This window comes from Pseudophryne corroboree, chromosome 11 (assembly GCF_028390025.1).
Source record: "Pseudophryne corroboree isolate aPseCor3 chromosome 11, aPseCor3.hap2, whole genome shotgun sequence".
NCBI lineage: Eukaryota > Metazoa > Chordata > Amphibia > Anura > Myobatrachidae > Pseudophryne > Pseudophryne corroboree.
This window is the reverse complement of record NC_086454.1, coordinates 156,802,428-156,825,926: the sequence shown is the minus strand read 5'-3', so window position 1 is coordinate 156,825,926 and position 23,499 is coordinate 156,802,428. Positions and strand designations below refer to the sequence as shown.

The window sequence follows — 23,499 nt, the reverse complement described above, 5'->3', positions numbered from 1 at the left end:
GTGAATGGATGCACCGCGCATGCGCACGGCATCTATACACGCCGGGAGGGCAGGGAGCGGGCGGCTGTTCTAGCAGGGCGCCGCAAAAGGGGCAGGGCGGGTTTTGCCTGTTAAAAAACGGGCAGGGCGCGGCGCCCTGCTAAAACAGCCTAGAGTGAACACTAGTTGTCATCGCTCCAGGAAGCCTATTGTCTGTGTTTGCAAGCTTGCTAAAAAAAAGAAAAAAGTCCATGTGCGTAATCCAGGTTGAGGTGTTTTTACAGTGGTTAACTGAGAAGGCCTTTAACCCTTAGTAGGGAAGTGAACCTTTTGTCTCCTTTATATAGATCCAAAGATTTAGGCTGGGTATAAACTTGCCGATGTGTACCCTATATTGTTAACGATGCGCGTTCCCGCTGGTTGTTAACGAGGTACAATATTTGAAGTTTTCAACTTGAAATATAAAGATATTGTACGAGACAGCATGCACCTGGATGTGGGTGCATGCCGTCACTGACGAGACGCAAACGATATTGTTTGCGGGGGATTTTGCACGATGTCGCTGACATCGGCAAAGGTGTGTACCCAGCCTTATATTCACTGGGTGCTTGTTGGAAAACATTAGTACAGCAAAATCTTGCGGCGACTTTTTCCCACGTTGCCACAATGGCAAGCGTGCTGTGGTGCAGTCACAGGGCAGTACGGATGGTGTAATGGTTAGCATTACTGCCTCATAGCACTGAGGTCATGGGTTCAATTCCCACCATGTCCCTAACTGTGCGGTGTTTGTATATTCTCCCCGTACTTGCATGGGTTTCCTCCGGGTACTCCGGTTTCCTCCCACGATCCAAAAATATACTGGTAGATTAATTGGCTTTCAACAAAAAATAACCCTAGTGTGAATGTGTGTCTGTGTGTACATGTGATAGGGAATATAGATTGTAAGCTCCACTGGGGCAGGGACTGATGTGAATGGGCAAATATTCTCTGTACAGCGCTGCGGAATATGTGTGCGCTATATAAATAACTGGTAATAAATAAATAATAAATAAGTGATTGTGACAGTGAGGCCAGCTTTGTGTGTTGGTGGCTGTAACTGCTGTATGTCATCCTCTGCCGTGCAGAGGCTGACCACCCACTGTATCAGTTGCTATATCTGTCTCCGGCTGTATTTTTGTGTGTATAAATTATGCTTCATTATTTCCTTTTTTGAGTTTTTACTGTATTGCGCTCTCAGTCTTTAGCTATTCCTTTCATCTTGGTTTCTCTAGCATCCATAAGGGATATTGGGGGTAACTAGTACGATAGGGGTATAGACGAGGTCCAAAGGAGCCAGTGCTCTTTAAATTTCTTCAATTGGGTGTGCTGGCTCCTCCCCTCTATGCCCCCTCCCACAGGCAGCTTAGAAAAAGTGCCCTCAGGAGAGGATGCACATCTCTGCAGCGCCAGAGAGTTTTCTTAAACTTTCTTTTAAACTTTTTTATTTTCGGTGTGCTGTCTGGGCAACAGCATACCTGCGCCGTGGGAGTTAGGGGTGGGACGGTCACTGGCCTTACAAGGTGCAGAGCTGCTTCCCCGCTGCAGGGGTTGTTGTTCAGCCGGGCCCTGCGCCTTGGCTGTCACAGCTGCAGCACGCTGCACACCCCTAACGCTGCCTGAAGGTGACACCGGTGGTGACATCGGGTCCCCCAGTTCAAAGTGCGGCTGACCACGGGCGTGCCGTACAGGACCCTCCTGGGGGTGTCCCGCTAAGATCTTCCATGTAGAACTGACACAAATGGGCTTGACTAGCACTTGAGTGATGTTTTAAGCTATGAAGGAGCCTTTGCCAGTATAAATATTCATTATTTCTCCAGCGCCATTAGAGGGGGCGGAGCTAACTTGGAGTGGGACCTGAGGTGTTTTGGCACCTTGCTCTGCTTACAGCAGCCATCTACAGTGCACACAGCGCGTCTTGCCTCACAAGACACGCTGGAAAACTGGTACAGGGTGTAGCAAAGGGGGAGAGCCGCTTGTGTACACTATCCTGCTCCTCTGTAGGACTTAAATTGTTAGTGTTTACTGGGTTTAGAAAGCTGACAGCCTCACTGGGGCTGTGCAGCTCAGGGTGTGCTGGTGTCCTTCTCTCTGTGTCTCTCCTCTCACTTACAGTAGGGCAGACTTGCATTATAACTGTCTGTGTGTATGTTATTGTGCTTACTGTGAAATATGGGTAAAACCCAAGCGCTGCAGTGTATGTCACACCAGATTCTCTCCATTATCTAATGATTCTGTTTCCTGTGAACAATGCAGTCAATCTTCACAAATCAGTTAAGGGGCTGGGGGAGAGGGTCCAAAGCCCCACTGGTTAGGGTCTCTTAAGACTATGATGTCAAGATATGTCTTCCCAGCTCACTGCTAATGTGCAGAAGACTTAGCTACTGCAAAAAGCTTTTGCAGATTTAGCTGCTAGGAAAGATGCACAGCCCCCCTCTAGTATGCAGGTCCACAGAAGCGTGGTTTACCTGCTCTATCAGATTCAGATGATATTCAAGATGATGGGGATGACCTGGATCCCAATTCTACTCAGGATATTGAACCCCTCATTTTGGCTATAAGAGATGTGTTGAAGCTTCCTCTAGAGGATGCTGCATCACAGCAGACGTTTATCTTTGTCCAAAACAAGCCCAATGTCACTTTCCTTGATTCCCCAGAGTTAGTTGACTTATTCACACAGGCCTGGAAAAATCCAGACAAAAAAAAAATTCCAAGTGTCCCAAAAATTTTTGCGCACTTTCCCATTTGCTCCTCAAGATAGAAAATTTTGGGAGGAACCCCCTGGGGTGGATGCCTCAGTCTCTCGCTTGTCTAAGAAGGCGATGCTGCCTGCCCCGGGCTCCTTTACTATGAAGGATTCTGGGGATCGAAAGATAGAGACTACCCTAAAATCTATATACACTGCAGCCGGCATTTCACAAAGAACGGTCATTGCAGGATGAACCTTGCTGTTCATTCTTGGACCACGCAAATTCAGGGTGGCCTCTCGGGTGATATTTCCTTAGTTACTAAGGTAACCCTCCTGAAGCACATTCAGGACACTACTTGTGTCCTCTGTGATTCCCTCAAGGAGATGGGGAACATTAATGCTTGGACGTCTTACATGGCAGTGTCGTCGCACAGAGCCTTGTGGTTGCGTCGGTGGATTGCGGACACAGAATCCAAATGTAATGTGGAATCCCTTTCCTTTTCTGGGGAATGGCTTTTTGGGGTTGAACTGGATGCATGGATTTCCAAAGTTACAGCTGGGAAATCCACGTTTCTCCCCTCTGGGGCCCCGCCGGCGAGACACTCCTATCCGGGGCCGTCTGTCCAGTCCTTGCGGTCTCGTACATTTCGATCAAAGGCCAGAGGTGCCTCCAATTCGGCTAGAGGCACCAGAGGTAAGTCCAGAAACCTGCAAATACCGGTTCTCCGGAACAGCCCACCAGTTCTGCCTCAGCATGACGATGCCTACCCACCCCGAGGAGACCTCGAGGTGGGAGCCCGACTGCGTCACTTCAGCCGCGTCTGGGAGAACTCCTGGGTCAGAGAGCTCGCTTCTTAATGCTACAACCTGGAATTCGACAGTACTACCCCCCCCCCCCCAATGATTTTTCAAATCAAGCTTACCAGCTTTGGAGGATATGCAAGTTACGTTGCAACAGGCTATCCTAAAGTTGGTCCAGTCCCACATCATTATTCCAATACCACTTCCGCAATGCAGCAAGGGGTTTTACTCAAACCTGTTTGTGGTGCCGAAGCTGGACGGTTCGGTCAGACCCATTCTGAATCTGAAATCTTTGAATCCTTATTTAAGGGTGTTCCATCTCAAAATGAAATCCCTTTGAGCAGAGATTGTGGGCCTGGAAGAACAGGAATTTATGGTCTCCTTGGATATCAAGGATGCCTATCTCCATATTCCGACTTGTCCGCCTCATCAGGCGTACCTGCGGTTTGCATAAAGACCAAGAGAAGGAAGTATTCCCTATTCTGGGCACACTCAGACAATAATCTCAGTCAGATGTCAGTGACACCTGACCACTAATGTTAAAATATAACTTTTATTTATGGATTTCTTAAAACTTCTGCGAAAATATTGTGCAAGTGAAAGGAAATGTGAATGTGCTAAACAAATGTGAAAATAAATTAAAAGTTCAGCCACTGCAGCCTTCAATTATTTCACTCTCCCAAGTGTTCAGAATGTATGCATATTAGTTGTAATGTTTTCTTTCCTAATGGAAACAATTGTATCTTTTAAGTGTGGCACAGTGAGATAGCTAATTCCACTACCTGGGATTGGGTTGTCTTCTTAATCTATTGTCTCTCTCAGTATTGACAGTGTGCGCATCACTGTTACCACGAGAGTAATCTGTATATTGAGACAATACCCTATCCTATCTGGACGTATCGTTATGTCCTACTTTTCTGGTTCAAGTGGATGTCTATCACACAGGGTTATCCTTGATAGCCTCCCAATTCAAGAATAATGGTTTATGGGGACTCAAATATAATATGCCCCTTTTCCCTATGTTCTCAACCACTGACCCAGATCATCCAATAATAGAATTTCCTTCTTAATGAATGTGTGTGATACTAATCCTATATTGTGCTAATAATTGATGCACAAATAAGGCATAGGTATTACAGGTGAGATTGATATGTGTATGAATTTATGGTATTAATTCATACATACACTTCGTTCATTTTGTATGTCTTATGGGGTGAAAAGAATCCCCTATTGCTTTTAGTTTTCGTAGTCCCGCCAGTTGAAAATATGAGGCGGCGCTCTACTATCAGCTATTATCTGCTGGTCGTGGCTTGTGTTACCACAATCGCCCTCTATCTTTAAAACCCTGTCAATTGATGTATGTGACAGCTATGTCTTGCTAGTGTGCGTTTTATACAGAGATAAGTGGTGAGGACAGAAGTGATATAATATCCTACTACCACATATCCCAGTTAGTATCTATTGGTCGTGGTTTATATCCCCAAGACCACAACTGTAATTGTCAGCGTTTTATGATCTAATTATCATTCCTATCCAAGATAACAGGTGATTTAATTCATGATGCTCAGTATATCTCACATAAATAAATGGTATTTATCAGTCAGTGTAAATTCTTGAAATTAATGGAGGGCTGATACTATAGTTAGCTGGTGGCTACATATGGCAACTTTTGTATGCTATTCATAATAATACTGTTTCAAAGTTTATATATTCCCAATAGTGTTAAACAAGTATGTATAACTATAAGGGTGCAACGCGTCTCGGCGTGCATCCACTTACCGCGGCTCTCAGCTCCCAGGTCATACACGTTACAGACACCGTGTGAGACCAGCTGGGGCAAGGTTGATAGAGCCGCGGTCTGTTACAACGTGCAGCCGCCAGCCGCTGTTAGCCGTCTCCCTGATCACACACGCTGCAAGCAGCGTCTATCAGTGTAAAGCCGCCGGGTGTATATCCCGCTGCGGCCGCGGCTATTATATTGATCCGTGTCACAATAAGCATATAGAATACGTGGAGTGCAGTGGCTTAAACAGTTAAAATGACAGACACACTGCCGTGTGAGCTGTCACCCTAACGATCGTTTCGCATGAGCTTAGTCATAGGAAAACCGATTGTCGGGTTTGGGAGGGCTAAATACCCAGTCAGTCTCTCTCATTGGCCACAATCTTTGATTGACATATCAGATATCCAATCATCGTTTTTTTTATTAAGAAAAAGGTGTTTATTAATACATTTAATACCAAAGTGGATAGCTTGTTGATGTTTTACAGTTTATATTAATTTCAGAGTTTGATGTTTTAACTCTGTGATCAGCAAATTTTAATCCTTCTATGAATTTTATTTGTCTATATTTTCCAATTACATTTTCATAGGTATTTTTCAATTTATTTAACTATATTGTTATTTTATTGACCTCCATGTCCCCCAGTATCCAGAACGTGGTAACCAAATTCAACCTAATAATGTGTGAAGTTGCATATAAAATATATGATGGTCATTCATATCCATCTGATGTGAGATAGCAGTGCAATAATAAATAATACATAAAAATAAATAAAATTTAATTCCGTGATATAACTTAATGTCTGAAGTGCCATTCCAAATCATCTTTGATGACTATTGTGATAATCCGTGCATGTGCGGCTGTTAAACCGTCGTACAAGTAAATGTAGTTTAACTGTGTGTTAAGATATGAATATAGTTATACCAAAAGTGTGACAAAAATGTGACCTCCTGGGTCAGAGAGCTTGTTTCTCAATGCTACAACCTGGAATACGACAGACCCCCCCCCCAATGATTTTTCAAATCAAGCTTACCAGCTTTGGAGGATATGCAAGTTACGTTGCAACAGGCTATCCAAAAGTTGGTCCAGTCCCACATCATTATTTCAATAAGACTTCCGCAATGCAGCAAGGGGTTTTACTCAAACCTGTTTGTGGTGCCGAAGCTGGACGGTTCGGTCAGACCCATTCTGAATCTGAAATCTTTGAATCCTTATTTGAGGGTGTTCAAGCTCAAATTGAAATCCCTTTGAGCAGAGATTGTGGGCCTGGAAGAACAGGAATTTATGGTCTCCTTGGATATCAAGGACGCCTATCTCCATATTCTGACTTGGCCTCCTCATCAGGCGTACCTGCGGTTTGCCCTGCTGGACGATCACTTCCAATTTCAGGCACTGCCCTTCAGCCTGTCTACAGCCCTGAGGGCCTTCACGAATGTGATGGTGGAGATGATGCTTCAACTCCGGGTTCAGGGGGTCAGTGTGGTCCCTTATCTGGATGATCTTCTGATAAAGGCAAGATCCAGGGAGCTTTTGTTGCTCCATATCGACCACACCATCTGTCTTCTGTCCGACCATGGGTGGATCTTCAACTGACAGAAGTCCCACCTGGAGCCAACTCAGCGGATCCTGTTCCTGGGCATGTTGCTGGATACTGTGGCCAAGAAGGTATTTCTACCAGAGGACAAGGCGAAAACACTTCAGGAGATGGTCCGCATGGTGCTCCGACTTACTCGAGTGTCCGTACATCTTTGCATAAGATTGTTAGGAAAGATGGATGCCTCATATGAGGTGATCCAGTATGGGAGGTTCCATGCCAGAATGTTTCAGTTGGATCTCCTGAGCAAGTGGTCCGGATCGCACCTCCAGATGCACCAAATGATTCAGCTGTCACCTCAGGCCAGGATTTCCCTCCTGTGGTGGCTACAGTCCTTCAGTCTCCTGGATGGTAGATAGGAGTTTTGGATTCAGGATTGGACCCTCCTCACGACGGATGCGAGCCTGAGAGGATGGGGAGCTGTCACCAAGTGGCGCAGTTCCAGCACAGGTGGTCAGCCCACGAAAGCCTCCTTCCGATCAACATTCTGGAACTTCGGGCGATCTACAATGCTCTGCTTCAGGCCTCTCCTCTGCTCAAGGATCAAGCGATCCAGGTACAGTCGGACAACGCCACGGTGGTGGCGTATATCAATCGACAAGGAGGGACAAAAAGCAGAGCCTGCATGCGAGAGGTGTCAAAGATACTCCTCTGGGCGGAAAGAAATGCAAGTGCACTGTCCGCAATCTTCATTCCGGGAGTGGACTTCCTGAGTCATCACGATCTCCACCCGGGAGAGTGGAGGCTTCACCATCAGGTGTTTCAGCTGATCATCGACTGGTAGGGTTGCCCACATAGACATGATGGCTTCTCGACTCAACAAGAAGCTTTGTTGGTATTGCTCACGAACCAGGGACCCTCAGACGTGGTCTACCTGTTTCCTCCGATTCCATTGCTCCCACGGGTGCTCAATCGAATCAGGAATCAAAGAGTCCAGGAAATTCTGATTGCCCCGGATTGGCCTCAGAGGGCTTGGTACGCGGATCTTCTGGACTTGTCCGTCGAAGACCCTTGGCCTCTGCCACGGAGAAGAGATCTGCAACAAGGACCGTTCGTCTACCCGGACGTACGGCGGCTTCGTTTGACAGCATGAAGGTTGAGCGGAACATCCTAGCTCACAAGGCCCTTTCCAAAAAGGTTATTGGTACCATGGTGCAGGCCAGGAAGCCTGTGACGTCCAAACACTATCATCATATCTGGAGAAGATATGTCTCTTGGTGGGAGGAACGCATGTATCCGCCTGCCACGTATCCGCCAAGTTCCACTTGGGACGTTTCCTGCAGACTGGTGTGGATAAGGGCTTACGTCTGGTTTCCATTAAGGTCCAGATTCCAGCTCTCAATTTTCTTCCAGAAGAAATTGGCGGTATTGCCAGAAGTTTAGACTTTCTTGCAAGGAGTGCTTCACATTGAACCTCCTTTTGTGCCGCCCACGGCACCGGGGGATTTGAATTTAGTATTGGAATTTCTACAGTCCTCCTGGTTTTAACCTCTGTTGACGGTAGAAGACAAGTACCTCACATGGAAGACTGTGATGTTACTGGCCCTGGCTTCTGCTAGCCATGTCTCAGAATTGAGGGCCTTATCGCGTAAAATATCCTACTTGGTCTTTAATGAGGACAGAGCGGAGCTCAGGACTAGTCAGCAGTTCCTGCCAAAGGTTGTCTCTGTGTTCCACTTGAATCAGCCTACTGTGGTTCCGTCTAGTTCTGGCACTTCTGCTCCTCCAGAGGCTTTGGATGCTGTGCGAGCCTTGAAGATCTATGTCAAGAGAACGGCTCGAATCAGAAAGACCGAATCCTTTTTTCGTGCTATATGATGCGCAGAAAAAGGGTTGGCCTGCTTCGAAACAGTCCATTGCTCGTTGGCTTCGACTAACTATCCAACAGGCCTACGTGTGGGCAGCATTTACTGAGGTCTGGGATACCGGCAGAAGGCTTTTTGGTGCCTCGGCACCGTTTTTCAAACCCCCGCCGGCATTTTCATTTTTCAAATTTAGCGAGCTGAAGCGCGCCGGGAAGGGGCGGAGCATAGTCGCGCGGCTCACCAGCGCCATTTTCCCTCATACACGCGGCTGCATGAGACGCTGGCCCGGGACCTCTAAAAGCTCCACTACAAGTAACAGGGAGCTAATCGGGGGGGCACAGTTTTATGGTGCATATTTATTGTTTTATAGCAGCGCTTTTTACATATATTAGTTGGTGTGATATATGGGCGCTGGGGTGTGAGCTGGCATACTCCCTCCGTGTTCCTCTATCCGGGCTTCCTTGTGGGCCTGTCCCCTAGCTGAGACGTGTGTGTTTGTCGGTGTGTCGATACTCAGTGTCGGCATGTCTGAGGCTGAATGTTATTCACCGGAGGAGGTTACTGGGGGAGCTGATGCGGGTCTGGAGTTGACTCTGTCGGCGCAGCCGACACCTGAGTTATTCATTGTTAAGTACACTTAATACAAATGTGGCTTCTTTGTCAAAGAGGTTAGATAAATCAGAGTCGCAGACACAGGTGCGTAGAAAATCCATGGAGGATGCTTTGTCTCAGGTGCAGACCCCATCGGGGTCGCAAAAGCGTCCGTTTACCCAGGTAGATACTGATACCGACACGGATTCTGATTCCGAGGTCGATTTCACTGAGGCTGCTTTACATCCACGAGTGGTTAAGAGTATTCAATACATGATTGTGGCTATAAAAGATGTTTTACATATTTCTGACGAACCTGTGGTGCAGGAAACAAGGATTTGTTTGTTCAAAGGGAAAAAACCTGAGGTGAAGTTTCCCCCCTCTGATGAAATGAATACTCTTTGTGAAAAGGCTTGGGAGTCGCCGGACAAGAGGTGGCAGATTCCCAAGAGGATTTATATGGCGTATCCTTTCCCCTCTGATGACAGGGAAAAATGGGAGGCGTCTCCAAATGTTGACAAAGCTCTATCTCGTTTGTCTAAGAAGGTGGCGCTTCCGTCTCCTGACACGGCAGCTCTCAAGGATCCGGAGGATCGCAAGCTGGAGATGTCTCTGAAGTCCATTTTCGCTAATACGGGTGCATTGCTCAGACCTGCTGTGGCGTTGGTATGGGTGAGTAGTGCTATTGCTAAATGGGCTGAGAATTTAGCTGCTGATATGGATACCCTTGATAAAGATAATGTTCTTTTGACTCTTGGTTATATCAAGGACGCTGCAGATTACCTGAAGGATGCGGCGACGTATGTTGGTCTCTTGGGATCAAGAGGCAATGCCATGGCAATCTCGGCCAGGAGGGCGCTGTGTATCCATCAATGGAATGCTGATGCCGACTCCAAGAGAGCTATGGAAGCTTTGCCCTTCAAATGTAATGTCTTGTTTGGGGACGGCTTGGCTGACCTGGTTTCTACTGCTACTGCGGGTAAGTCGTCTTTTCTTCCCTATGTTTCCACACAACAGAAAAAGGCACCACATCAGCAGATGCAGTCCTTTCGTCCAAATAAATACAGGCGTGGAAAGGGTTCGTCCTTCCTCGCTTCAAAGGGTAGAGGAAGGGGAAAGAAGTCGCCTGCAGTGTCAGGTGCCCAGGACCCAAAGTCCTACCCTGCCTCTACCAAGTCCACTGCATGACGCTGGGGCTTCCCTGGGGGAGCCCGGACCGGTGGGGGGGCCGTCTGCGGATCTTCAGTCAGGTCTGGATTCGATCAGGCCTGGATCCTTGGGTCCTAGAGATTGTATCTCAGGGATACAAGCTGGAGTTTCAGGAGGCACCGGCTCACCGGTTTTTCATTTCAGCCTTACCAGTGTCTCTTCCGGACAGGGAGGAGGTGCTGGCAGCAATACAAAAGTTGTGTCAACAGAGGGTCATTGTTCCCGTTCCCCCGTCCCAACGGGGGGAGGGGTTCTACTCAAGCCTCTTTGTTGTACCGAAACCGGACGGTTCGGTCAGACCGATTCTGAACCTAAAATCCCTCAATCCATACTTGAAAGTTTTCAAGTTCAAGATGGAATCTCTTCGAGCTGTGATTGCCAGCTTAGAAGGAGGGGGATTTTATGGCATCTGTCGACATAAAGGATGCCTACTTACACGTCCCAATATATCCTCCACATCAAGCCTTCCTCCGGTTTTCGATACAGTATTTTCATTACCAATTTCAGACGTTGCCGTTTGGGCTTTCCACAGACCCGAGGATTTTCACCAAGGTCATGGCAGAAATGATGGTTCTCCTTCGCAAGCAAGGGGTTACCATTATCCCGTACTTGGACGATCTCCTGATAAAGGCGAGGTCCAAGGAACGATTGCTGAGAAGTGTGAATTTGTCACTATCAGTTCTGCGCCAGCACGGTTGGGTGCTAAATTTGCCAAAATCTCAGTTGATTCCGACCACTCGACTGCCTTTTCTGGGCATGATTCTGGACACTGCGTTACGGAGAGTGTTTCTTCCGGAGGAAAAAGCTCTGGAACTACGGACGATGGTCAGGGAGCTTCTGAGGCTGACAAGTGTGTCGATTCATCACTGTACTTGGGTTCTGGGGAAGATGGTAGCGGCGTACAAAGCCATTCCATATGGCAGGTTTCATGCCCGGGTGTTTCAGTGGGACCTGCTGAGCAAATGGTCCGGGTCTCACCTGCACATGCACCGAAGATAAGTCTATCTCCCAGGGCCAGGATTTCTCTCCTGTGGTGGCTACAAACCTCTCACCGCCTAGGAGGGCGCCGGTTCGGTATCCAGGACTGGGTACTACTGACAACAGATGCAAGTCTCCGAGGCTGGGGCGCAGTCACCCAAGGAAGAAATTTCCAGGTGAAATGGTCGCTCCAGGAAGCTTGTCTCCACATAAATGTTCTCGAGTTAAGAGCCATTTACAACGGCCTGCTGCAAGCAAGATGCCTTCTTCAGGGTCGACCTGTCCTGGTACAGTCGGACAACATCACAGCGGTGGCGCATATAAACCGTCAAGGCGGAACAAGGAGCAGGGCGGCTATGGCGGAGGCCACAAAAATCCTTCGCTGGGCAGAACAACATGTGAGCACCCTGTCAGCAGTCTTCCTTCCGGGAGTGGACATATGGGAAGCAGATTTCCTCAGCAGACACGATCACCAAGAGGTATTTGCAGAAGTGACGAAGCGTTGGGGAATTCCGCTGATCGACATGATGATGTCTCGCCTTAACAAGAAGCTTCCAAGGTATTGTTCCAGGTCAAAGGACCCCCAAGCCAGTGCAGTGGACGCCCTGGTGACTCCGTGGGTGTTCCAGTCGGTGTATGTGTTCCCTCCATTTCCTCTCATTCCAAAGGTACTGGGAATCATTCGACGAGCAAGAGTTCAAGCGATTCTCGTCGTTCCAGATTGGTCAAGAAGGGCCTGGTATCCGGATCTTCAGGAATTACTTGTGGAAGATCCGTGGCCGCTTCCTCTGAGAGAGGACCTATTATTGCAGGCACCATGCCTGTTTCCAGACTTACCGCGGCTGCGTTTGACTGCATGGAAGTTGAGCGCCAAATCTTAGCTCGAAAAGGTATTCCCGGGGAGGTCATTCCCACTCTCCTTAAGGCTAGGAAGGAGGTTACGGCGAAACATTATCACCGTATTTGGAGAAAGTATGTTTCGTGGTGTGAGACTAAAAAAGCTCCTGCGGAAGAATTTCACTTGGGTCGGTTTCTCCATTTTTTGCAGGCAGGCGTCGATGCTGGCCTGAAATTAGGTTCCATCAAAGTGCAGATTTCGGCTTTATCTATTTTCATTCAAAAGGAATTGGCTGCCCTCCCAGAGGTTCAGACCTTTGTGAAGGGAGTGATGCATATCCATCCTCCGTTTGTGCCCCCTGTGGCACCATGGGATCTTGAGGTGGTCTTACAGTTTCTTATGTCTTCCTGGTTTGAACCTTTACGCAAGGTTGAGTTAAAGTTTCTCACTTGGAAGGTAGTCATGCTGTTGGCTCTGGCGTCTGCCAGGCGTGTGTCGGAGTTGGTGGCCTTGTCTCATAAGAGTCCGTACCTGATTTTCCATTCGGATAGGGCGGAATTAAGGACTCGTCAACAATTTCTGCCGAAGGTGGTTTCATCGTTTCACATTAACCAACTTATTGTGGTACCCGTGGCTACAGATGCTGTGGCAGTTCCAAAGTCTCTGGATGTTGTGAGAGCTTTAAAAATCTACGTCGCCAGAACGGCTGTTGCCAGGAAGAAAGAGGCGCTGTTTGTCCTGTATGCTTCCAACAAGATTGGTCATCCTGCTTCAAAACAGAATATTGCACGCTGGATTTGTAGTACGATTCAGCAAGCTCCCTCTTCGGCTGGGCTGCCGGTGCCGAAGTCAGTGAAGGCCCATTCTACCAGGAAAGTGAGCTTATCTTGGGCGGCTGCCCAAGGGGTCTCGGCACTTCAGCTTTGCCGAGCAGCTACGTGGTCGGGTTCAAACACCTTTGCTAAGTTTTACAAGTTTGATACCCTAGCTGAGGATGACCTCATGTTTGCTCAATCGGTGCTGCAGAGTCATCCGCACTCTCCCGCCCGTGTTGGAGCTTTGGTATAGACCCCATGGTCCTTCTGGAGTCCCCAGCACCCTCTAGGACGTAAGAGAAAATAGGATTTTAGTACCTACCGGTAAATCCTTTTCTCCTAGTCCGTAGAAGATGCTGGGCGCCCATCCCAGTGCGGTCTGTTACTTGCAGTGTATTCTTGCTGGTTAAATTAGTTTATACACGGATTGTGTATTTATTGTTTTCAGCTTGTTGCTGTTATTAATTTATACTGTTATCTGGTTTACTGTTACTCCGGTTGTACGGTATGTTTGTGGTGTGGGCTGGTATGTTTGTAGCCCTTAGTTTAAACAAAACTCCTTTCCTCGAAATGTCCGTCTCTCCTGGGCACAGTTCCTATAACTGAGGTCTGGAGGAGGGGCATAGAGGGAGGAGCCAGTTCACACCCAGTTAAAGTCTTTTCAGTGTGCCCAAGCTCCTGCGGATCCCGTCTATACCCCATGGTCCTTTTGGAATCCCCAGCATCCTCTACGGACTAGGAGAAAAGGATTTACCGGTAGGTACTAAAATCCTATTTTTAGCTTGTAACACTTATTCAGATCACATAGGAATCACGATGCGACCGCAATTTACCCTAACAGCCGCCAATGCGCTCACTCAGGTAACATCCTACGCATATGTGTCCTGGCCAATGCGTTCGCCTTACTGACCGGCAGAGACGTTTGCGGAGCAGCGACTCGGTGGTGGGACGCCACAAACGGGGGCGGGGCAGCAGCGTTTTTGGGGTGGCTGTGTGACGTCACATGCAGCGGCTCAGGGGTTGTCCACAGTTGCTGTGACCGCTATAAAATTGCCAGCATGTAGTTTCTGTTTTTTAGAAGAATCTGCAATCCAACCTGAATAGGGTACATAGTCTGCAGTAATAGACTATGGGGGTCATTCCGAGTTGATGGCTCGCTAGCTATTTTTTGCAGCGCTGTGAACAGATAGTCGCCGCCTATAGGTGAGTGTATGTTTGCTTTGCAAGTGTGCGATCGCATGTGTAGCCGAGCACTATAAAAAAGTTTTTTGTGCAGCTTTTGAGTAGCTCAGAACTTACTCAGCCGCTGCGATCACTTCAGCCTGTTCTTGCCCGGAATTGGTGTCAAGATACCCGCCCTGCAAATGCTTGGACACGCCTGTGGTTTTCCAACCACTCCCAGAAAACAGTCAGTTGACACCGACAAATGCCCTCTTCCTGTCAATCTCCTTGCGATTGACTGTGCGAATGGATTCTTTTGTAAAATCCATCGCTCAGCAACGATCTGCTTTGTACCCGTACGACGCGCCTGCGCTTTGCGGTGCATGCGCAGTTCTGACTGGATCGCAGCACAGCAAAAAATCCTAGCGTGCAATCAAGTCAGAATGACCTCCTAGAACTGTTTTAAATTTATTATTATAAAAAATATATATTTTTTAGCAAATCTGTTCATGGGTGATCCACTGCAGAACTACTACTAGTCCCCTTTATTATGCTCTGCTTTGGTGCAGTGTCTTTATCATTTACGTTTTGGAGATGTTCCGTAGATGTTTCTGCAAGCAGTGTTTACTTATGGATAAGTAGCTAACTTTTTACAATGTATTTAAACTAGTTGGAGCTGCAAGTTGGCCCTGGTATTGAGAAGATGCGTCCGTGTAATGCTCAGCGTCACAAAGTTGGGACTGGAGGCAAAGAAAATGACTTAAAAATCTGGGATCTGCAAAAACCAGAAGAACCAATTTTCAGAGCCAAGAATGTAAGTTTCCTTATATGTGACATAATGCGTCTTCTAGCAATGGGACGTGCGTCATGCACACAGTCTAGCACTTACTGAAGTAAAGAAACGGGCAACTCCAGTGCCCTCTGGGTTATAGGTGCAGAGATGAAAGAAGACAGTGGCACCAGTGCATATATTGTAGTCATATGCGCCATGGTTCATGTAACTACAATGTATGAATTGGACTACATGGTAGTTTTATTTGCCGTCAGCTGTCGTGTTACTTCCTTCCTATAGATATGTAAGTTTGTCCAAATTTTGTGACCTTTCAGTATACAATGTAACAGGGAATATACAGGTGTGAGGTGCAAAATGTATATAAATAGCCAATGCAACAAAAATACAGATTAAATGCAAACAAATCCAGAGACTCTTAAAATAAAGTTTTAGCTCTTAAGGTGGGTACACACTTCGCGATAAAGTCAACTACGTTGCTCATTTTGACCCTTCCTGATCGACGTTGTTTACTTTATCGCTAAATGTGTGTATGCCGCCGAGGGACGTGCTGCCCTGCGGGTCGTTGACTACCCTCGGTCTCGGCTGTACATGCAGCTCAATTTGGACTCATCGTCCAAAACTGCATGCTCCAGCCGGCTGCGGCATGATGTCACTGTGCAATATCATTAGTGATATCGCACAGTGTGTTCAGCCCGGGAGAGGAAATACTAGGCAGCGCTCATCGAGCACATCGCCTAGTGTGTTCCCACCTTTATAGTCATATAAATACTGAAATGTTTCCTATCAAATCACAGTGCATTACTTAAAATTTCTCTTTTCAGTTGAGGAATGATTGGCTAGATCTTCGTGTGCCTGTGTGGATTCGTGACCTGGATTTCATCCCAGAGTCAGATAAAGTAGTCACCTGTACAAGCTATTATCAAGTGAGTGTGAAGTGTTTTGCTTGTCATGTGCATCAGTGCTCTGAAATACTAAGTGAAGCCATCTTGGAAGATTTAATAAAAGATAGGCAAACATTGGTATAGGTTATTTTCATTTGTTTGGAGTTCTGTAATATCGTATTTATAAATTAAATGAAGTCTCTATTTCCCATAAATTCCAAATGATATGGTTTTATATAACAGCACACTATATTAGAAAAAAAAATATTTCTGCAGCGGAGTACACAGGTTTCCACAGGGAAACATCGGGGTGTGAAGTTGATCTTGATCCAGAGGCACCAACAGGTAAAGCTTTAGCTGTCCCAGGATGCATGTCCCAGGATGCCTCCTCTATTACCCTGCCTCCAGGCACTGAGAGCTCAGTTTTTCAGTTGGTGCCTGCAGCAGCAGGTCACTGAACAGGGGGGCTGCGCTGAGCAGCCCTGAAAGCTTTCAAACAAAGAAGATATTTAGCTTTTCTGACAATGTCAGAGTGACATTCAGCGCTGCAGCTCCATCACCTCCTAAGCAGCGCCTCACACTCCCGTTGGCCTGGTTCCCGGGTACCTGCGGCGGAGGCGTCCCGACTTAGGCATGGTCGCAGACTGCTCTCCTGGATCGCGTGGCTGCTACGGGGAGGAGGTAAGAGGGTCTCCTAGGCAGGACCCGCCATTAAATCGCGTTCTGTTCGCTGTCTGGGGAGACGGACCGCGGCACTGGCGTGGACACTGTCACTGGGCATGGACCCCACTAGACCACCAGGGCATTCGGAGCACAGGTCAGGTGTTTAACAAGGCTCCACAGTACTTGGGGTGGAAGACCAGCATAGGGGAGGCGGCGCTTGACCTGTAGCCCCTCCCCCGGCCCAGGGCGCCATCTCCTCACAGATTTCCCGCCCTGGAGCGGCCTCACTCTTCCTCACAGAGACTCTGGGCGCCATCTTAACAGCAGAGCTGCAGTAGGTCTCCGGGAATTGCAGGGCAAGGTCTCCCATGTAAAGCCACCTGTGTACAGCGCTGAGACTTTACATTCACTTGAGTATCCTACATGTCTTAGACAGCGTTAGTTGAGAAAAGGTGTACATTGCAGAGTATATTGTATGAGTATTCTGCTATATCCTCCGGTCTGTCACCACTGTCACCTCACTGAGGGAGCCGACAGATAAGCGTGTGGAGGGATTCCTGAAATCTGTGTACTCCCTTACAGGGGCTATTCATAGACCCACTATAGCTGCCTCTTGGGCTGCAAAAGTTATTGAAACGTGGGTTCAGGCATTAGAGGTGGAGCTGCCCAAGGATATTTCTGACAATGCCAGACAATACCTGTCTCATATTACCACCGCCTCTTATTACATTCAAGAGGCGTCCTTTGAGGCGGCAGTATTGGTAGCCAAGGCGATTGCTATGTCTGTCCTAGGGCGCCGCAAATTGTGGTTGAGCTTGTAGAAAGTGGACCTGGACTCCAAAAAGACTTTGGAGGTCCTCCCCTGCACTGGGGACATTTTGTTTGGGGAAGACCTAAATAAAATTGTCTGAACTGGCAGCTGCTAAGACAGCTTTTCTCCCAACTACTAATCCTTCTGCACAGAAAGCAAAGGGATACCACTTTTCGCTCCTTTCGGCCCAAGGTAAAGCAAAAGGTCAGACATACCCCCGGGACAATCTCTTGCTCCCAAAACCGCCAAGGCGAAACAGTCCTGGGCAGCCTGTCGGCCTGTTGCAAAACATGACTAGCCTGCTGCATGACGGGGCGGGCTATTCCTGGGTGGGAGGCTGACTTCTGCCGTTCGCCCAGGTCTGGTTCACGACCACTTCAGATGCATGGGTACTGGAAGTTGTCTCTCACGAGTACGCTGTCTCCTTAAAGAGACGTTCCACTCACCAGTTCTGCACTACGGCTCTCCCTTTGGATCTCTTGAAAGCGTAGGATCTGCAAACGGTTGTAGGTTCCTGAGTACAGGAGTGGTTGTGCCGATACCGGAGTTCCAGAGGGGCAGAGGTTACTACTCGACCCTGTTTCTGGTCCCGAAACCCAATGGGTCTTTCCGGCCTATATTCAGCCTCAAATCTGAACAAGTTTGTGAGAGTATCCAAGTTTTGTATGGAAATGCTGCGCTCAATTGTGCTGGATATGGAACACGGAAACTATATGGTATCCCTAGATATACAGGATGCATATCTGCATATTCCTATTGCCATATCGCATCAGCAGTTCCTGCGGTTTTCTATTGGCAACCTTCACTACCAATTCCATGCTCTGCTATTTGGACTGGCTCCTCGGATCTTCACCAAGGTCATGGCCGTAATGACGGCCCACCTCCATCGCCAGGGAGTCAGAATCCTCCCGTACTTGGACGACCTACTGATTCTAGCAAATTCTCAGAAAGTCCTCCTCAGTTATCTGCAACTGACGTTGAATTTCCTGCAATATGGGTGGCTAATAAATTGGAAGAAGTCCTCGCTGGTCCTAGCTCAGAGCATGGTGCACCTAGGGGCACTCTTGGACACATACAGTCAGAGACTGTTCTTGTCTCCATACAAAGTCCTGAACCTTCAGGACAGGATAAGACACTTCATTCGTCGCCCCTGAGCGTCGATACACTCGGCGATGCAAGTCCTTGGCCTGATGGTGGCGTCTTTCGACATGGTAGAGTACGCTCAATTTCACTCTCGTCCTCTGCAAAGGTTGATCCTGTCAGAGTGGGACGACCTACCCCATAGGATCAGATACCAGATGGTCTCGTTGACTCTGGAGGTTCGTTAGTCGCTGTCCTGGTGGCTCCAGGACCAGCAATTGTGCTGGGGCTATCCATTCTGGATCCCCAACTGGGTCCTACTGACTACGGACGCCAGTCTACGGGGATGGGGAGCAGTGTTGGAGCAACACTTGTTTCAGGGTCGTTGGACCAAGGATCACTCCTCCTGATCAACATTCTGCAGCTGAAGGCAGTTTTCAATTAACTATCCCTTGCCCTGCCTCTGGTATGAAACAGGCCTGTTCAGGTATAGTCAGACAACGCCACCACGGTGTTAAACATAAACCATCAAGGCGGCGCTCGAAGCCGCATGGCAATGATGGAAATGTCAAAAATCCTTTGTTGGCCAGAACGCCATATGCCCGCCATATCGTCAGTGTTCATTCCTGGCATCCTAAACTGGGAAGCAGACTTCCTCAGTCACCAGGACGTTCAGTCCGGAGAGTGGAGCCTTCATCCAGAAGTCTTTGAACTCCTGGTGGACAGGTGGGGCCTACCAGACATAAACATCATGGCGTCTCGACACAATCATAAGGTTCCGGTCTTCAGATCACGGACCAGGTATCCTCAGGCAGCGTTCGGGGATGCACTGGCAGTTCCGTGGAACTTTCAGATGCCTTACATATTCCCTCCGGTGTCATGCCTTCCCAGGTTACTGCGGAAGTTCAAGCAAGAAGGCGGAATACTAATTCTAGTCGCTCCAGGGTGGCCTAGACTGCCCTGCCTATTTTGTCAGTCCCGGGCCCTGCAGTTTCTGATGGCAGCCCTGAATAGGGGAGTAGTACAAATATTATACCTCCCTCTTTCCTTCTGATATTCTCTCTCTCTCTCTATTATTTAGAGAGTGCTGGTGTGAATTGTATGCGTCTCCACTCTCCGTCACAATGGCAGACAAGGGACCAGCTAATAAGGCATCACAAAAACTATTTATCTGTGCTAAGTGTAAAAAAATAAATAAAAATAATCTCCCTCTCTCTCTACTGGTATCTTTCCCTCTCTGTTTAAACATGCAGTGATTACTCCCATTCTAAAAAAAAAAAACACAACTTTGACCCAAACACACTCTCTAACTACCGTTCCATTTCTCAGCTACCAGGTCCCTCCAAGCTACTTGAGAGACTTGCCTACACTCGCCTTACACACTTTCTTAACTCCCACAACTTATTGGACCCACTTCAGTCAGGCTTTCGTGCCCAACACTCCACAGAGACGGCACTGACCAAAGTAGTGAATGATCTAGTCACCGCTAGATCAAAAGGCCATTACACACTACTTATTCTTCTAGATCTCTCTGCTGCTTTTGACACTGTTGACCACTCTCTTCTCATACAAACACTACAATCCCTAGGTCTTCAGGACACAACCCTTTCTTGGTTCTCATCCTACCTATCTAATCGCTCTTTCAGTGTTCACTTCTCTGATTCTACCTCCTCTTCTCTACCTCTATCAGTTGGAGTACCGCAAGGCTCAGTCTTAGGTCCTCTGCTTTTCTCAATCTATACCTCCTCTCTTGGTAAACTAATCAGCTCCTTTGGATTTCAGTATCATTTGTACGCTGATGATACTCAAATCTACCTATCCTCCCCAGATTTGTCACCATCTGTATTGGCTCGTGTCACTGGATGCCTGTCTGCCATTTCATCTTGAATGTCATCTCGCCACCTCAAACTCAACATTTCCAAAACAGAATTAATTATTTCTCTAACGTCCTAGTGGATGCTGGGGACTCTGTAAGGACCATGGGGAATAGACTGGCTCCGCAGGAGACTGGGCACTCTAAGAAAGATTTAGTACTACCGGTGTGCACTGGCTCCTCCCTCTATGCCCCTCCTCCAGACCTCAGTTAGAATCTGTGCCCGGAAGGAGCTGGGTGCATTTTAGTGAGCTCTCCTGAGCTTGCTAATAAGAAAGTATTTTAGTTAGGTTTTTTTATTTTCAGAGAGCTTCTGCTGGCAACAGACTCTCTGCTACGTGGGACTGAGGGGAGAGAAGCAAACCTACCAACTGCGGCTAGGTTGCGCTTCTTAGGCTACTGGACACCATTAGCTCCAGAGGGATCGAACACAGGAACTTAACCTTGGTCGTCCGTTCCCGGAGCCGCGCCGCCGTCCCCCTCGCAGAGCCAGAAGACAGAAGCCGGCGGGTTGAAGCAAAAAGACGTCAAAATCGGCGGCAGAAGACTCCTGTCTTCATATGAGGTAGCGCACAGCACTGCAGCTGTGCGCCATTGCTCCCACACTAACCCACACACTCCGGTCACTGTAGGGTGTAGGGTGCAGGGCGCAGGGGGGGGGGGGGGGCGCGCCCTGGGCAGCAATTGAGTACCTCCTGGCAAAAAGCAGCATATATACAGCTGGGCACTGTAATATGCATGAGCCCCCGCCATTATTTTTACACAAAATCGCGGGACAAAAGGCCTTGTGGGGGTCCTGTCCTCATATAGAGCATCCCCTGTGTGTGTGTGGTGTGTCGGTACGCTTGTGTCGACATGTTTGACGAGGAGGGCTATGTGGAGGCAGAGCAGGTGCAGATGAATGACGTGTCTCCGCCGACGGCGCCGACACCTGATTGGATGGATATGTGGAAAGGTGTTAAATGATAATGTAAACTCCTTGCATAAAAGGTTGGATAAAGCTGAAACCATGGGACAGTCGGGGTCTCAGCCCATGCCTGATCCTACAGCGCAGAGGCCGTCAGGGTCTCAGAAGCGCCCACTATCCCAAATTGTTGACACAGATATCGACACGGATTCTGACTCCAGTGTCGATGGCGATGATGCAAAATTGCAGCCTAAAATGGCTAAAGCCATCCGCTACATGATTATAGCAATGAAGGATGTATTGCACATATCAGAGGTAAACCCTGTCCCTGACAAGAGGGTTTATATGTTTGGGGAGAAAACGCAAGAGGTGACTTTTCCCCCTTCACATGAGTTAAATGAGTTATGTGAAAAAGCGTGGGATTCCCCCGATAGGAAAGTGCTGATTTCCAAAAGGTTACTTATGGCGTACCCTTTCCCGCCAACGGACAGGATGCGCTGGGAATCCTCCCCTAGGGTAGACAAAGCTCTGATACGCTTATCTAAGAAGGTGGCCCTGCCGTCACAGGATACGGCCTCCCTAAAGGATCCTGCGGATAGGAAGCAGGAAAGTATCCTGAAGTCTGTTTATACACATTCAGGTACTCTACTGAGGCCGGCAATTGCGTCGGCCTGGATGTGTAGTGCTGTAGCAGCATGGACAGATAATCTGTCTGAGGAACTGGATACCTTGGACAAGGATACTATTTTACTGACCCTGGGGCATATAAAAGACGCTGTCCTATATATGAGGGATGCCCAGAGGGACATTTGCCTACCGGGCTCTAGAATAAATGCAATGTCAATTTCTGCCAGAAGGGTCCTGTGGACTCGGCAATGGACAGGTGATGCCGACTCCAAAAAGCACATGGAGGTTTTACCTTACAAGGGTGAGGAATTGTTTGGGGACGGTCTCTCAGACCTAGTTTCCACAGCTACGGCTGGGAAGTCAAATTTTTTGCCATATATTCACTCACAGCCTAAGAAAGCACCGTATTACCAAATGCAGTCCTTTCGGTCACAAAAAAGCAAGAAAGTCAGAGGTGCATCCTTTCTTGCCAGAGGCAGGGGTAGAGGAAAGAAGCTGCACCATACAGCTAGTTCCCAGGAACAGAAGTCCTCCCCGGCTTCCACTAAATCTACCGCATGACGCTGGGGCTCCACAGGTGGAGCCAGGAGCGGTGGGGGCGCGTCTCCGAAATTTCAGCCACCAGTGGGTTCGCTCACAGGTGGATCCCTGGGCTATACAGATTGTGTCTCAGGGATACAAGCTGGAATTCGAAGTGATGCCTCCTCACCGTTACCTCAAATCGGCCCTGCCAGCTTCCCCCATGGATAGTGTTAGCGGCAGTTCACAAGTTATATCTCCAGCAGGTGGTGGTAAAGGTTCCCCTCCTTCAACAGGGTAGGGGATACTATTCCACAATGTTTGTGGTACCGAAACCGGACGGTTCGGTCAGACCCATCTTGAATTTAAAATCCCTGAACATTTATCTGAAGAAATTCAAGTTCAAAATGGAATCGCTCAGAGCGGTCATTGCAAGCCTGGAAGAGGGGGATTTTATGGTGTCTCTGGACATCAAGGGTGCTTACTTGCATGTCCCCATTTATCCACCTCATCAGGAGTACCTGAGATTTGTGGTACAGGACTGTCATTACCAATTCCAGACGTTGCCGTTTGGGCTCTCCACGGCACCGAGAATATTTACCAAGGTAATGGCGGAAATGATGGTGCTCCTGAGAAAGCAAGGAGTCACAATTATCCCATACTTGGACGATCTCCTCATAAAGGCGAGGTCCAGAGAGCAGTTGCTGATCAGCGTAGCACACTCTCAGGAAGTGTTGCAACAGCACGGCTGGATTCTGAATATCCCAAAGTCGCAGCTGATTCCTATGACGCGTCTGCCCTTTCTGGGCATGATTCTGGACACAGACCAGAAGAAGGTGTTTCTCCCGGCGGAGAAGGCTCAGGAGCTCGTGACTCTAGTCAGAGACCTCTTAAAACCGAAATAGGTGTCTGTGCATCACTGCACGCGAGTCCTGGGAAAGATGGTGGCATCATACGAACCCATTCCCTTTGGCAGGTTCCATGCAAGGATCTTTCAGTGGGATCTGTTGGACAAGTGGTCCGGATCGCATCTTCAGATGCATCGGCTAATAACCCTGTCCCCCAG

The 23,499-nt window shown here is 48.1% G+C and overlaps 1 protein-coding gene across 1 annotated transcript in view; it reads left to right on the top strand.

Moving 5' to 3' along the window:
* Nucleotides 1–23,499, top strand: part of WDR74 (WD repeat domain 74) — a 92,069-nt gene that overhangs the window by 27,763 nt on the left and 40,807 nt on the right. The window contains 2 exon segments of the mRNA XM_063945010.1: nucleotides 14,950–15,093; nucleotides 15,894–15,995. Coding sequence (XP_063801080.1) covers nucleotides 14,950–15,093; nucleotides 15,894–15,995 — 246 coding nt within the window.